Source organism: Carettochelys insculpta, chromosome 4, assembly GCF_033958435.1.
Source record: "Carettochelys insculpta isolate YL-2023 chromosome 4, ASM3395843v1, whole genome shotgun sequence".
Classification (NCBI taxonomy): domain Eukaryota; kingdom Metazoa; phylum Chordata; order Testudines; family Carettochelyidae; genus Carettochelys; species Carettochelys insculpta.
In genome coordinates this window covers 122,228,334-122,242,924 of record NC_134140.1, presented here as the reverse complement: position 1 = coordinate 122,242,924, position 14,591 = coordinate 122,228,334, and the positions used below count along the sequence as shown (strand labels likewise).

The 14,591-nt window shown below is 48.6% G+C and overlaps 1 protein-coding gene across 11 annotated transcripts in view; it reads left to right on the top strand.

Moving 5' to 3' along the window:
• Positions 1–14,591, top strand: part of PTPN13 (protein tyrosine phosphatase non-receptor type 13) — a 178,470-nt gene that overhangs the window by 93,967 nt on the left and 69,912 nt on the right. For 9 of the 11 annotated variants that reach the window (XM_074993670.1, XM_074993669.1, XM_074993665.1 and 6 more), the window contains one exon: positions 13,300–13,395. The exons of the other annotated variants lie outside the window; for them this stretch is intronic. In XM_074993670.1, coding sequence (XP_074849771.1) covers positions 13,300–13,395 — 96 coding nt within the window. The remainder of the gene's footprint in view (positions 1–13,299; positions 13,396–14,591) is intronic. 11 annotated transcript variants of the gene reach the window in all.

Sequence of the window (14,591 nt, the reverse complement as noted above, 5' to 3'; positions counted from 1 at the left end):
TCATCCCTCATTAAGCAAGTACTTCATTTATGAGTACTCGCTTAAACAAGGGACACGTTTACTTACCGTAGTTCACTCTACAAGTGAACTCCCCCTGCTAATACGAGGCTAATCCCCTGCCCCGGTTCCAGCCTGCTGTATTCTGACCCCACCCCCACAGCCCATACCCGCAGCAACCTGACCCCCAACTTCCACCAGCCCGCAGCAGCCTGACTCCCGCCATTGCCCCCTGTTGGCCCAGCAGTGCCTACTCACAGCAGCCTGACCCCTGTCACCGGCCAGTCCCGCAGCAGCCTGACCAGTGTCCCCTGCTGGCCCCGCGGCAGCCTGAACCCCCCCGCCCCCACGGCAGTCTGAACCCCCGCCTCCGCTGGCTCCACAGCAGCCTGACACCTGCCCCCCCCCCACAGTGCCTACCCACAGCAGCCTGACCCCCTCCCCCACTGGCCCCACAGCAGCCTGACCACCGCCACACCCCACCCCCTGCCGGACCACACACCCAACCTTCAGCAGCCTGAACCTCCACCCACCCCACGGACCCAGCTGGCCACCAGGTTTTAACCCTCCCTCACACTCATGGCCCTAAACTGCCCCCAGCCTTTAAACTCCCTACTCCCACCAAACCCAAGGTTCGCTTACCTTCCAAAGCAGAGCCAGCCGCTGCCACACCTTCGCGAGCTCTAGGAACCAATCAGAGTCTTTACCATGTATTCTAATGAGAATTTAGTGCCCGTCTTACAAGTTTTTGTCTATGAGCACAAAGTTGGGAACCAATTGTGCTCGTAGAGCGAGGGATGAGTATATTATAATGAATCCATTGTGCCGTATTGTGTAGTAGTGTATCCAGACTTACAGTATGGCTGTGTCTGGTCTGTGACCCTTGAGGATGCCTTTACTTTATTAGAAAGAAAAAAGAAAAAAGAAAAAAAAAAAGCTTTGATCCTCATTTGAAAATGTAGTGCGTGAGCTGGGCCCTGCAGTATTCAAATAGAAGCCTCTGAATCAGCCTTGTTGCTATAGAGAGATGTCTGAGGTGTCTGCCTCCCCAGCTGTTTCCCATCACGGCTTCACCGTCTGGCCCAGGAACAGTTCCTGGTGTGAACTAGCAAAGCTGTGAGAAGCTGCTGGTCCTCTTCTGCTGCAGCTGCTCAGTAGCTTCCTTGCTTCCTTTCTCTGGGAGAAGTATGAGCGTGATTCTGCTGGATGAGCCACATGAAGAACAGGATAGGAGCCAACTGGTTTTACCTGAGCTTGGGAGCATTCCCAACAAAGGTGGGTTGTCTTCAAACTCACAGCCCTTCAGGACAGCCCAGCAGAGGGGAAAACAATGCTGGGAAGTAACACCACCACACTCTTTTGATTCCCTGCTCTGGACCCAGGGACCATTTGCCTGCTGGGGATATAGCCAAAGAGCAGCACCCTTCAGCTACTCCCCACCCCACCCAAACAAGCCTCTCCACAGCCCTGATTAGCTGCATGGGGACTAAAGCCTGTGGGGAAAAATTTTCCTTGGCGGCTGGTAGAAAGTGGTACAGCCCTTGTCCCTTTCCCCCTGTGCTGACATTATTTTGAGCTTCTTCCATATTTGTTATTAAAACCAGCCCCGGAGAAAAAGACAGACTGAGTGGTGGTTTGGAGCTTTATTCTGTCTTCCCTGGCTGATGGGCTTGCTGGCTAGTTTGCTGCTGAGTTTTGACTCCTTCTAACAAGCTTAGCAGAAAAGCCTTACATTCCTTTATAGAGGCCAGCCTCCTGCTGCCCCTTAACGGAAAACACCACTGCAAGTCTGACTTTGTGGATCTGCTTTTCATCCTTTGAAATTCATCATCATCTCAACTTTTTGCATTCCCCATAGTGCTCTCTCCCTACCCAATAACTCCTTTTTATATGATCTGAACCACATTTCTCACAATAAAAAAGTAGTCCTGTAGCACTTTAAAGACTGACATGATTTATTAGGTGAGGCGCTTTCATAGGACAGACCCAGATCTGAGGAAGTGGGTCTGTGCCACAAAAGCTCATCACCTAATACATCATTTTGTTAGTCTTTAAAATGCTAAAGGACTTCTGGTTTGTTTTGTGAAGATACAGACTAACACGGCCGTCTCTCTGTGACTATTCATGTTTCTCTGTATGTGAAACCCAGGTTAATGACCACATGGACCACTAAAACCTTTTAATCCTCTCCCACGCCCCTAGTCAGTTTAACACACTTGAAAGTCTATAATTAACAAGCTACTGATAAGAGGAGGCATAGTTCTGAGCTAAATGTTTTGGGACCAATTCTTAGGAATCCTCATCAGACTGAAGTCTTGCTTGACATGTGAGCAAGTGGACTAGTTACAAACCCAAGACAGATCACCGTTAACCTGTTTATTGTTCCTGTGTTTGGGGACTTCATTGCTGCCTTGGTAGCTTGGCTGCTGCTTCTTCTTTTTTTTTTTTTTTTTTCAAAACAAAGTACAAAAAGAGGCCGCTCTGAAATGCTTTCAAGCAAAGCCCCTTTTGCGCTCTTCAGGAAGAAAGGAAAGAAATACTTGTTTCAGGCATTCGTTCCCTGCTAGCTTTGAAAAACCCCATCCTACAGCTCCCCACCTTTTTTTAAAGCAATGGCTGTATCTAAACTAGCCCTGAACTTCCAAGGGACCATGGTAATTAGGGTGTCGGAAGATTATTAATAAAGTGCTGCGGTGCATGTGCAGCACTTCATTAGTCAAAATCTCCCACGCAGAGTAAAGGGACTTCAATGGAGTGCGGGCACTTCGAAGTACCCTCAGCTGACCCATGGCTACACGCAAGCTGGCACTTCGAAGTTACCTCAGGAGAGATTATGACTAATGAAGTGCTGCATATGCCCCCTTCAAAGTTGCCCCCTTCATGCACCCTTCAAAGTTGGGGGCTAGTCTAGACACAGCCGATCAGTTCTATCTCTTTTGTGTACCCCGGTCAGTAAATTTGTCTGTTCTTTTGGGGTTTCTCCATCAGATGTCATATGGGACTTGAAAGTAATTTTGGGTTAACGTCTTTGTAAGACCCTTCATCTTCATTTTAACATGACAGCTGATGGGTCTTCAGCTCTCAAGCTACCTCGGCACTTTTGAAAATATTTCCCCGCAACTTCAAATATAATTAGTTTTTAAGAATGAGTTAGAAGTACTGTCCCTAATGCTGTGGACCACTGCAGTTTTTTCACTCTAAAATCATATTTTTGTATGAGTTTTTTAAACGTTGCTGTCTCATTGTGGTGTAAATGACCTATGCAAACAGGGAGGCTGACTAGACAGGTACTTGTGAAAATGGCAATGTATATATATTGTGCTATGAAGTGCATAAAACAAATAGAGAAAATAGAGCACATGCTTTCTCTGTTCTATACCAGGCATACTGTGCAGCCATCTTGGAAATATTTGTAATGCCAAAAGTTAAATTTTCAAACAAAAGATTATTTTAAATTGACTGGCATATTTTTAAAAATTAAAGTGATCCTGCAAAACTCAGAAAATTATTTAGGAGATGTGTGGGTCTAGGTTGGGGATATCCATAGTGCCTTGCACCAAAGCCTTCTTAAAGTTAGGGTAAAGGGCAGTCAACCATTCCCTCAGTTCTGATTGGGCTATGATTTCCAGGCATAAGGAAGTCTCATATATAGTTGCTAATCCCCAGTTATTAACACCATTCCTGATAGTTTATAGAATGAAGAACTTTGAGCTATTTTAGGCTGTGATTTTTCCAGGCAGATCCTTGTCCTTGAACTCATGCAGAATCTGCCTGCGTATAGCAACTTGCAGAGTCAGGTACTTTCTTTTCTCTAGTCATGCTATTTCTTATTTCTTACATTTCACTGGCCTTTCTGGTCCTCAGGCAATAGACAAGACAGCGGTGCTTAGGTAACAAATGGTGATGAGAGAGTTCTTCTTCGAGTGTCCCCGTGGGTGCTCCACATTAGTTCCACATTAGGTGTCGGGCTCGCCCGGCGCCGCAGATCGGATCTTCCAAGCAGTTTCTGCCAGACCGCGCACACACCGGTGCGCACCACTCCCTTGCGCGCTCCTGGCCACGTGCGCGATCCGGTCCCCGCCAGTTCCTCTTAACCGCTGTCAGCTGCAGATGGAATCCGACTAGGCTATGGCCAAGTTAGCGTATTCAATGGTTTTAACTGTTTTTTCTTTAAAGTTTTCAAGTTCGTAGGCTACTGTTAAGTTAGCCAGTTGTTATTTTCAAAAAAAAAAAATAGAAACAACAAGCGGGACGGCATTCAGTCCAGTCCTAGTAACAAGCGGAGCACCGGAGGCCAGGAGCCTAGGGCCATTAGCCCTCCTGCCGTGGCAGGCCATCGGAGAGGGGGAAAAACAGCACAGAGAAGGTGCTAAGTACCCATTAACAACTGAAAGACTCACCAACAATGTCCTCTTCAGGATTCAAGAAATGTGAGTCCTGCCAAGAGGCAATGCCAGCGTCTGATGGGCACAGTCTCTGCATAAGGTGCCTGGGGGAGTCCCATGTCACGCAGAAATGCCCCTTCTGTGCAAAATTAACAGCCAGAGCAAGGAAGGACAGGGAGATGCGGCTTAAAATGCTGCTCTTCGACAAGGCCCTCCAGCCAGACGTGCCGGAGCGGCCGCAGCAGGAGGGACCCTCCAGGGCCCATAAAAGGAAAGCCGCCTCCCTCACCCCATCAGCGCAAAAACGGAGGAAAGCCTCCCCAGCCCGATCCCTGCCGGCAGCAACAGCGAGCGGGACGGGAGGAGCGCGCAGCCCCCAGCCACAGCAACAGCTGATCGGCGGCGGCACGGAGAGCCACGTGGAGGCGGCTCAGCCTCCGATAATCAAACAGCCGCCCCGCACCGCAGGCAGGGCGGCGGCTAAACAAGCACCGGTACCGGCAGCACCGCAAGCAGCGGCACCGCAAGCAGCGGCACCGACCCCCGGGGAACTGGCGGTGCAGAGCGCGCAGGCACGCAGCCTGCAGGCACCGGAGGACACCGCCCGTGCGGCACCGCCCATGAGCGTGCCGAGCACGGCGCGGACGGGGCCGAGATCCCCTACACGTCAGAGGGCGGAGTTACCTCCTCAAGGGAGGGGGAAGGCTGCACACAAAACGAGGCACCGCAGCCCCTCTCCAGACAGGGCTGCAGAGTTGCTTTCTCTCAGCCCTCCGCTTATGCTGCAGACTCCAACCAGAAGGCAGGGGTCCCCCCTAGCCTACCCGGAGCCCCCGTCTCCATTTTTACAACCAGCCTCGCCCTGGCTGGGACCATCTTCACCCTTCCTGGGGTTTGAGCCGCTGGAATACTATCACAAATCGCTCTCTCCAGTGTCCCAGATCTCTCGACGATCTCGCTCCCCCAGACGCAGAGGGTATGCACCAAGGGAGTGGTCTAGGTCACCTTCCCAAGAACAGTGCCTATACTGCCATGGTCGCCCCTATCACGCGAGGCATAGACACCACCGGCAATCTACCAGGGAAAGATCCCCACAGACGGTCCCATATCCCCGAGGGCAATCGCGAACGGGGACAGAGACTCAAGTGTCTCAGGGGGAACTGGTTATGGAACCCTGAGATTTTCCCTTGCAAGCTTCCAGTGAGAGGATGTACCATCACCAACAGGAACCGGAAGGGTCCAGAGAGGCGTACCCTAGTGGTTCCTCGCTCTCCTCCCTGGACGAGGCTACGGCCCTGGGGGACGTCCATCCTCCGGATGATCTCAAACAGTTTCAAGAGCTGTTTAAGAGGGTGGCCTTCACGCAAGGCATCCAGACGGCAGAGGTGCAAGAGAAACACCATAAGCTCCTCAAAAATCTGAGACCTCCGGCCTCCTCCAAAATAGCAATACCGCTTGATAAAGCAATCTTGGAGTCCGCCACTATGATATGGCAGACCCCTGCAACTATTCCGCCTGTCCACAAGAGAGCGGATAAGAAATACTTCGTGCCGGCGAAGGGCATGGAGTTCCTGTTCAGCCACCCACAACCAAATTCCTTGGTGGTGGAGTCGTCGCAACAAAGATCAAAAACATCTCAATTCAGGACAGGGGGAACAGACAAAGATGCCAAGAAGCTAGAGCTGTTCGGCAGAAAGGTCTACTCCTCCTCCACTCTCCTGTTGCGAATGGCAAATTACACAGTGCATTTAGCGAACCATAATTTCGACAACTACACTAGGTTAACCTCCCTCATGGACTCGCTTCCAGGGGACAAGAAACCGGTGCTCAAGGCCATCGTGCAAGAAGGCTACGCGGCCTCGAGGATGGGAGTTCAGATCGCCCTGGATGTTGCGGACACAGCAGCACACTCCACAGCTATGGCAGTGGTGATGTGAAGGGAGTCCTGGCTCCAGACTTCGGGTATACCGAGGGATCTGCAGGCAAAGATAGTCGATCTTCCCTTCGATTCGCAGAAGCTGTTTGCTGAATCAACTGACTCGGTCCTTGATTCCAGTAAAGATTCAAGAGCCACACTTAGGACCCTGGGGATTTACACCCCTCCATACAGAAAGAAAAAGTACTACCCTCAACAAAGACGGTACCAGTACCAGCAACAGCGTCCCCAGTACCACAGGGGTTACGAGCAAGGGCGACATCAACAGCACCTGCAGTACAGAACTCCCAGGCGACGTTTCCAACAGAGCCGTGCGTCCTTGGGGCAGGGCCAAAGGCCACAAGTTTGACACACAGATCCAGGGCTGCGCCATCACTACCATCGCACAAGGTCATCCGAAGCAACTATTCCACCATCGCCTCCGACCATTCTACGACCAGTGGCAAAGGACCACCACAGACAAATGGGTGCTGGAGATCATAGCCACAGAGTACGCCATCCCCTTCCAGTCGCTCCCACCGCCACGACCTCCACCCAGGCCCCACCTTCAGGAGGCCTCCCACGTAGCGAGGCTCAAGCAGGAGGTAGACCATCTCATGCTCATAGGGGCAGTGGAAAGAGTGCCGGAGCAACTGCAAGGAAAAGGGTTCTACTCGAGGTACTTCCTCACGGAGAAGAAAACAGGAGGCTGGAGGCCCATCTTAGATCTTCGAGGCCTCAACCGGTACCTGCACAAGCAACGCTTTCGGATGATCACAATCACCTCCATCCTTATGGCACTGGACGATGATGGAGATTGGTTCGCAGCCCTCGACTTACAAGACGCGTATTTTCACATAACTATCCATCCGGCTCACCGGCGATTCCTCCGGTTCATGGTAGGCAAAGAACATTTTCAATACAAGGTCCTACCGTTTGGCCTCTCCTCGGCCCCCAGAGTCTTCACCAAGACCTTGGCAGTGGTGTCAGCCTACCTGCACAGACAGGGGGTATTTATATTCCCGTATCTGGACGACTGCCTACTCAAAGGGGCCTCAAAGGAGGAGGTACTACGCATGATACGCGTCACAGCAGGCACGTTCTCTTCGCTCGGCCTGGTTATCAATCTGGCAAAATCAAAGATAGACCCCACACAGGACATAGAGTTCATAGGGGCACGTATAAATTCTATTACAGCGAGAGTGTATCTACCAGAGACTCGCTTTCGGGCCATCGGCTCCCTCGTGCAGGTCATCACCTTCAGCCCTACGGTGCCGGTCCTTACGTGCTTACAGCTGCTGGGCCACATGGCAGCGGCGACGTTCATAGAACAGAACACCAGGTTACACGTGCGCAGCATGCAGCACTGGCTGGCGAGCGTATACAAACCGGCAGCACACACCGTTCACAGGGTGGTGTTGCCCACAACAGAGGTGCGCAAATCCCTGCAATGGTGGGTAAACCCCAAAAACGTGCTAACAGGGGTACCCTTCCACCAACCACAAATATCGGTTTTTCTTACTACAGATGCCTCCCTCATAGGGTGGGGAGCACACATGGGCGAAGAGGTGACCCAAGGGCTTTGGTCCTCCACGGAGCAGTCACTGCACATAAATATACTGGAGCTCAGAGCAGTGTTCAACGCCTGCAGACACTTTCGAGACCATATACAAGGCAAAGTTGTCGGGATCAGTACAGACAATACCTCCACCATGTTTTATATAAATCAGCAAGGAGGAGCTCGGTCCCGTGCCTTATGTGCGGAAGCAGTCCGGTTATGGAACTGGTGCATCGCCAACAATATAATTTTGAAAGCCTCGTACTTACCAGGCGCTCACAATGTGAAGGCAGACCAGCTGAGCAGGCGTTTTGCACTCACGCACGAGTGGCAGATCCGTCCCGATCTGCTACAACCGATTTTTCACGCATGGGGCTTTCCCCAGATAGACCTGTTTGCCACTCAACACAACAAGAAGTGCCCACGATTCTGCTCCAGGGCAGGACTGGGACGGGGGTCCCTGGGGGACACATTCGCGATCTCGTGGAGGGGCCCCCTGCTCTACGCTTTTCCTCCCACAGTGCTGATCCACAAAGTCTTGCAGAAAGCCAGGAGGGAAGGGGCCTGAATGATTCTGATAGTCCCAACGTGGGATCGACAGCAGTGGTTCCCCCTACTCCTGCGCATGTCGGACCGTCCACCGATGCCCCCTCTGGTGGCGCCGGTTCTGCTCAGGCAAGCCCAGGGGTCCATAGTGCATCCGCACCCCCAAGGCCTGCGACTACAAGCGTGGTTAATCCATGGCTCAGCTCCCTAGAGAGCACATGTATGGAGGAAGTGCAGCAAGTCCTAGAAAGTAGCAGGAGGACTTCCACCAGGAAGACCTACAAGCAGAAATGGACTCGCTTCACGGCATGGTGTTCTACCAAACAGCTAGCCCCCCTTTCGGTGCCTATACCTGTGATATTAGAGTATTTACTGGACCTCAAGAGAGGAGGACTCTCACTATCCTCGTTAAAGGTCCACCTTGCCGCCATTTCGGCGTTCAGACACGAAGAGGAAGGGCACACGGTGTTCGCCCATCCCATGGTTACCAGGTTCCTCAAAGGGTTGGTAAACCTATACCCCCCTCGGAAACCGCTTCCACCTTCGTGGAACTTGGACCTGGTGTTTAATGTGTTAACGGGACCACTGTTCGAGCCTTTGGCCACGGTTTCCCTCCGCCTCCTTACCATAAAGACGACCTTTCTTCTCGCAATCACGTCAGCTTGCAGGGTGAGTGAGCTTGCGGCAGTTATGGCAACGCCACCCTGCACTGTTTTTTCCAAGGAGGCAGTAACCATACGGCTGCATCCAGCCTTTGTTCCTAAAGTTTCTTCTGAGTTTCACATTAACGAACCTATTGTTTTACCCTCGTTTTATCCAAAGCCTCATAACTCTAACAAAGAGGCGCGCCTACACCTCCTGGACGTGAGGAGGGCGCTAGCCTTCTATATAGACAGGACCAAGTCCTTCCGGACAACGGATAGACTCCTAGTCTCTCTCGCTCCCAAATCGAGAGGAGAAGGTCTCTCTTCACAGAGAATTTCGAAGCACATCGTATCCTGCATAAAAATGTGCTACGAACTCAAAAAGACTCCTTTACTGGCCACTCCCAGGGCTCATTCCACTAGGGCAGTGGCGGCATCAACAGCCTTTTTCAAGGGCGTTGCGCTAAAAGACATTTGCAGAGCGGTGACCTGGTCATCCTATGACACCTTCGCCAAACATTACGCCCTTCACAGGGTATTCCAAGAGGATACCCGTCTCTTGACAGCGGTCCTCTCGGGGACAAGCTGCACATAATCCGATTACCCACCTCCTATCTTGGGTTACTGCTGGGTAGTCACCTAATGTGGAGCACCCACGGGGACACTCGAAGAAGAAAGAAAGGTTACTCACCGTACTAACGGTGGTTCTTCGAGATGTGTCCCCGTGGGTGCTCCACTACCCGCCCATTCTCCCCGCTTTGGATCTCTGTTAGTGTTTTGCAGGAGCATCCGAGGCGGTTGGTCAAGGAACTGGTGGGGACCGGATCGCGCACGTGGCCAGGAGCGCACAAGGGAGCGGCGCGCACTGGCGCATGCGCGGTCCGGCAGAAACTGCTTGGAAGATCCGATCTGCGGCGCCGGGCGAGCCCGACACCTAATGTGGAACTAATGTGGAACACCCACGGGGACACATCTCGAAGAACCACCGTTACTACGGTGAGTAACCTTTCTTTTCTTGAGCAAATATTTTCACAGATTTATTTTAGTTAAAGTTGTTGATTTCAGGAAAGCCTTCCCAGCAGAAATGTTAGTGTGTTAGCTTTTAATGAAGTTTGTTTATGAAACACGATCTACATTTTGGGGCCAAACTGCCTTACCTGGTGTCCCTTTGAATCTGGTAATGCAGCAAGACTCGGGGTGGCCAACCAGCTAGGGATGAAGACCCACAGATAGAATGCAAGGAGCCACGTATTATATATTTATTTTTATCTATCTATCTATCTAGAGAGAATATAAATCTATAGATAGATAAAAATAAATATATAATATATGGCTCAATGCCTTCTCCCTTCCTCAGAACCAGGCACAGCCAGTCATCCGCTCTACCCAATCACTCACCCCTTCCCAAGAGCCAGGCACCCCCAGCTCCCTGGTCTAATCCAATCCCCCTTTCCTCCTCCAAAGCCAGGCCCCCCGACCCTTCCCACCTTGCTGTAACTTGAAGCCAGTGACTCACCAGAGCTGCTGCTGCCCCAGAGATGCCACCAGACACTTCTCCCATCAAGCAGTGGGACATGTGCGCAGAGCAGCAGATGGCTTTCCCAGCACTCGGCTCTGAGGAGGAGCTGCATTTAATGGCTCAGAGAGCCGCAGGTTGGCCACCCCTGCACTAGATCCACCTTTTGCAAGCTACTGAGGAAGAAAACTGCAATTTCCAATGTCTTTGTATGTGTTGCTTAAAGTGCGCTGCGAGTGTTGTTATAATTGATTATTGTGTGTGAAATAGCTGAATGTTACTGCTTGTAATACACAGAAATCTTGTTTGGATCATTAATTATTTGTTTATATTCAGGCAACTAGCTGGGATAAAGCGAGATGCTCTGCCTTTTGAAAAAAGACTGTAAGGCTTGTGCATTATCTCCATTTAAGGAATTAGTATTAAATTTAGGTTACTTAACTGTATCAGAAAAAAGAAAGTGTTTGACATATGGACTTATCAAGAAGACTCTTTTCTTTACGCACGATGTACATTTAAATCATTCTGACCCAAGATTAATTAAACATTTCTCAGTTACTCATACCACCCTCTCTGTATACAATATGTCATGCCTTTGAAATAAGAAGATTGCATTTATTGAACTTTCAATCAAAGAAATTCTTTGAACGTTGCTGGAGCAAACTTTGATATGAGAATGAGGCCAAGGTAAGAGATGTAAATCTAGATCAGTCATGGATTATGCAAAAGAAGGTAATTTTGCTTAGAATGCTATTGAAGAAAACAAGAAATAGCATATAAATGCTCAACCCATTGTTACACCACAGGGGAAAAAACACTAGGTATAGATTTAGCATTGATGTAGTAGTATATTGCTTATGAAATAAAATAATAAACTGCTCCTAATCTGACAGTTCCATTAAAATTCGATGTTAAATAGAATTAACCAAGGAGAGAACTCCAGAGTGCTCTTTGGTGCTTCTTCAACATGGTGTAAAAATAACTTGTTGCGGTCATAAACAGTCCTGGAGGAACTCTGCAATTTTACTATGGCTCCAACTCCAACAATTGCAGAATTTCCCCAGGGCTAACAGCACAGCTGCCTGGGATGCATTACAAGGCCAGACAAGGGAAGCCTCAGAGCCAGAACATCCACACCTGGTATAAAATAGAGGATACTATCATATCCCACTCTGCCAAAATAATATTTTAATAAATATTTTATTTCAGTTACAGAAATCTCTCACACACACACACACACACACACACACACACACACACACACACACACACACACACACACACACACACACACACACACACACACACACACACAAAGAGGCTGCACCCTGTTCAGCTGTGTGACAAACTTTGTGTAACACAGTTTGGCTTTAATTGACCCAAGAGCGATAAGTGTAATGTGAGAGGCAAAGCAGTGGGTCTACAGAGAGATTAGAAGGCAGGAAGAGGGGGCTGAATGGTGTGCAGGCTTAAGGAGATTATTGAGCAATGGTGAGTAACTGGTTGGAGCTTTACCAACTCTGGGTGGGAGGGAGGAGGAGGAGCAGGGCGGGAGTGCAAATCAGGCAATTTCCACACACCAAACGTACAGGGAGGTAGTGGGACCACCAGGGAAGTGAAGTGCTCTGGTGTGCAACAGGCATGCGGGGAGGGGAGTGGGTAGGGCTGCAGGGGGAACTGCTGTGGGTCATGGGGTGTTGTGGCCACTCATGTGATCCACTCCATGGGTTCATTCAGCTGCACATCTACCAATATAATTTATGCCATCATGTGCCAGCAATGCCCCTCTGCTATATACATCGGACAAACTGGACAGTCTCTACGTAAAAGAATAAACACACACAAATCAGACATCAGAAATGGCAATATACAAAAACCCGTAGGAGAGCACTTCAATCTCCCAGGCCACACAGTAGCAGACTTAAAAGTAGCTATCCTACAGCAAAAAAATTTCAGGACCAGACTCCAAAGAGAAATTTCTGAGCTACAATTCATCTGCAAATTCGATGCCCTCAGCTCAGGCTTAAACAAAGACTGCGAATGGCTGGCTAAATACAGAAGCAGCTTCCCCTCCCTTGGCGTTCACACCTCCAGATCAACTGCTGGTAGTAAGCCTCACCCTTGCTGACTGAGCTAACCTTGTTATCCCCACCCGTGCTCTGGCTTATACCTGGCCCTGCAGATTTCCAAGACCAGCATCTGATGAAGTGAGTCTGTGCTCACGAAAGCTCATGCTCAAAACTTTTCTGTTAGTCTATAAGGTGCCACAGGACCCTTCGTTGCTGTTACGGATCCAGACTAACACGGCTACCCCTCCGATACTTGTCCCCATTCAGGGTTGCCCATCAGTGATGCTGAGGCAGGATGAGGCAGCAGAGCAGAGGTGGGCAGTATGTGGCCCATCAGGCTTCTGTGTATGGCCCATGAAGCAATTTGTTTACCATTGTCCCGTGTGCAGGATTGTCAGATTCAACTGGTTTCAATCCACTTAGGTTTTTTTCCTACTGGTATTATTAAAGTGTCAGACATGTAAAGAAGGTGAGGTGTGTGGTAACCATATATAATCTCAACTGTGAGAGCTGACTGCTCCCTCTGCAGCCTAACAGCATTCAGTGACTGTTTCTATATTTTAAAACTGTGGCCACAGAAAAGTTTAGACATCCTGAGGGGGTCACATTTGATTTTGCTTTGGAACTGTTGCTCCTTTGCTTTCCTAACACTTTGCTTTCAACTTTTAGAACCTATGAGAAGGTACAAATCTTACTACAGTGATGTCTATAGTACGTCCAGTGAAAGTCCATCTATTATTTCTTCTGAGCCAGATTTCAGGCAAGGTAAGCATTGTAAAAAAATAAAATAAAATAAAGGACGACTCCAAAAGAAGCAAACAAATGTATACGTGGAAGATTTAAAACAAAACCCAGTGAGTAGGCAGAAAACAAAAACCTATACTAAAAATTTGGTAATTAAGAACAATATGAAGATTAATCATATGAGATCATCTTACATAGTTTAGCATAACTTACAGCATGTATAGTTTAGGTTTGGATCTGGAATACTGGATAAGGGATATCAACTGGATATGGTGGAAATAATTAAGATTTTTTTACAATGTTTGCTTTAAAATATAATGTGTACTCTGAATTTTCAGAAGTACTATTATATTAGTGGCAGTTGTGTTTAAAGAGTGCCATAATTATGCATGAGAGATGTGAGGCTAAATTCTCCTCTGATTCTGGCCCATGGAATTTATGTTGTGACTCAGATAAATGTGGTACCAGACAAATGTGTGGAGGTATTGAGGGGTGTTTTAATTTAAGAAAGTTTTTTGTAAAAATAAGGATTTCTAGTGTTGAAGTGAAGGAAAAGTTTTCAGAGAGTACAGAGGCTTTTGCGTGCTCAGAATGTGAGAATATTTTCTGAGCTAATGAAAAGGCAGAATTGCAAGGAGGATGCAGTGTGGCGAGAAGAAATGGAGTAAAACAGAGATAAGAAGGGTGTAAAATTGAATTGAAGCCCAGAAGAAACAGCACACACTTGTCCAGAGCTTTGATGAAGCTCTTTGCCCTTACCTTCGAATTGGAAGGAGGAGAGCAAATGTCAATGAAAGACCTAGAAGAATGGGATGACATTCAAAGTTACAGGGAAATATATAACCAGCACAGTACAAACTTTTTCAACTCAAACTGCTGATATTATACTTCTATCAGTCATTTACCAGTTTGACTTTTTGTTCTGACTGTGTTAATGTGTTTCAAAGACCAACAAAGTTAGTTACTTCAGGAAAATTCAAGGAAGAGAGAGAAAACACGTGTGTGGCTTAGAAGACAACTGCGTCTCCCCCACCAATGCAATCAGCAGGAGGGGTTTTTTTGTCAGTCTCTAAGACGCATGTTGCAGGACTTCACAGTTTAGTTTATTTCCAGAAAATGTGTCTGTAAAATAAAGTTATAGCTCAGGCAGAGACTTTATGCAAAATGTGGAAGAAACCTTGAGAGTGTAAATCAAATCACTTTCTGAGATCCTTAAG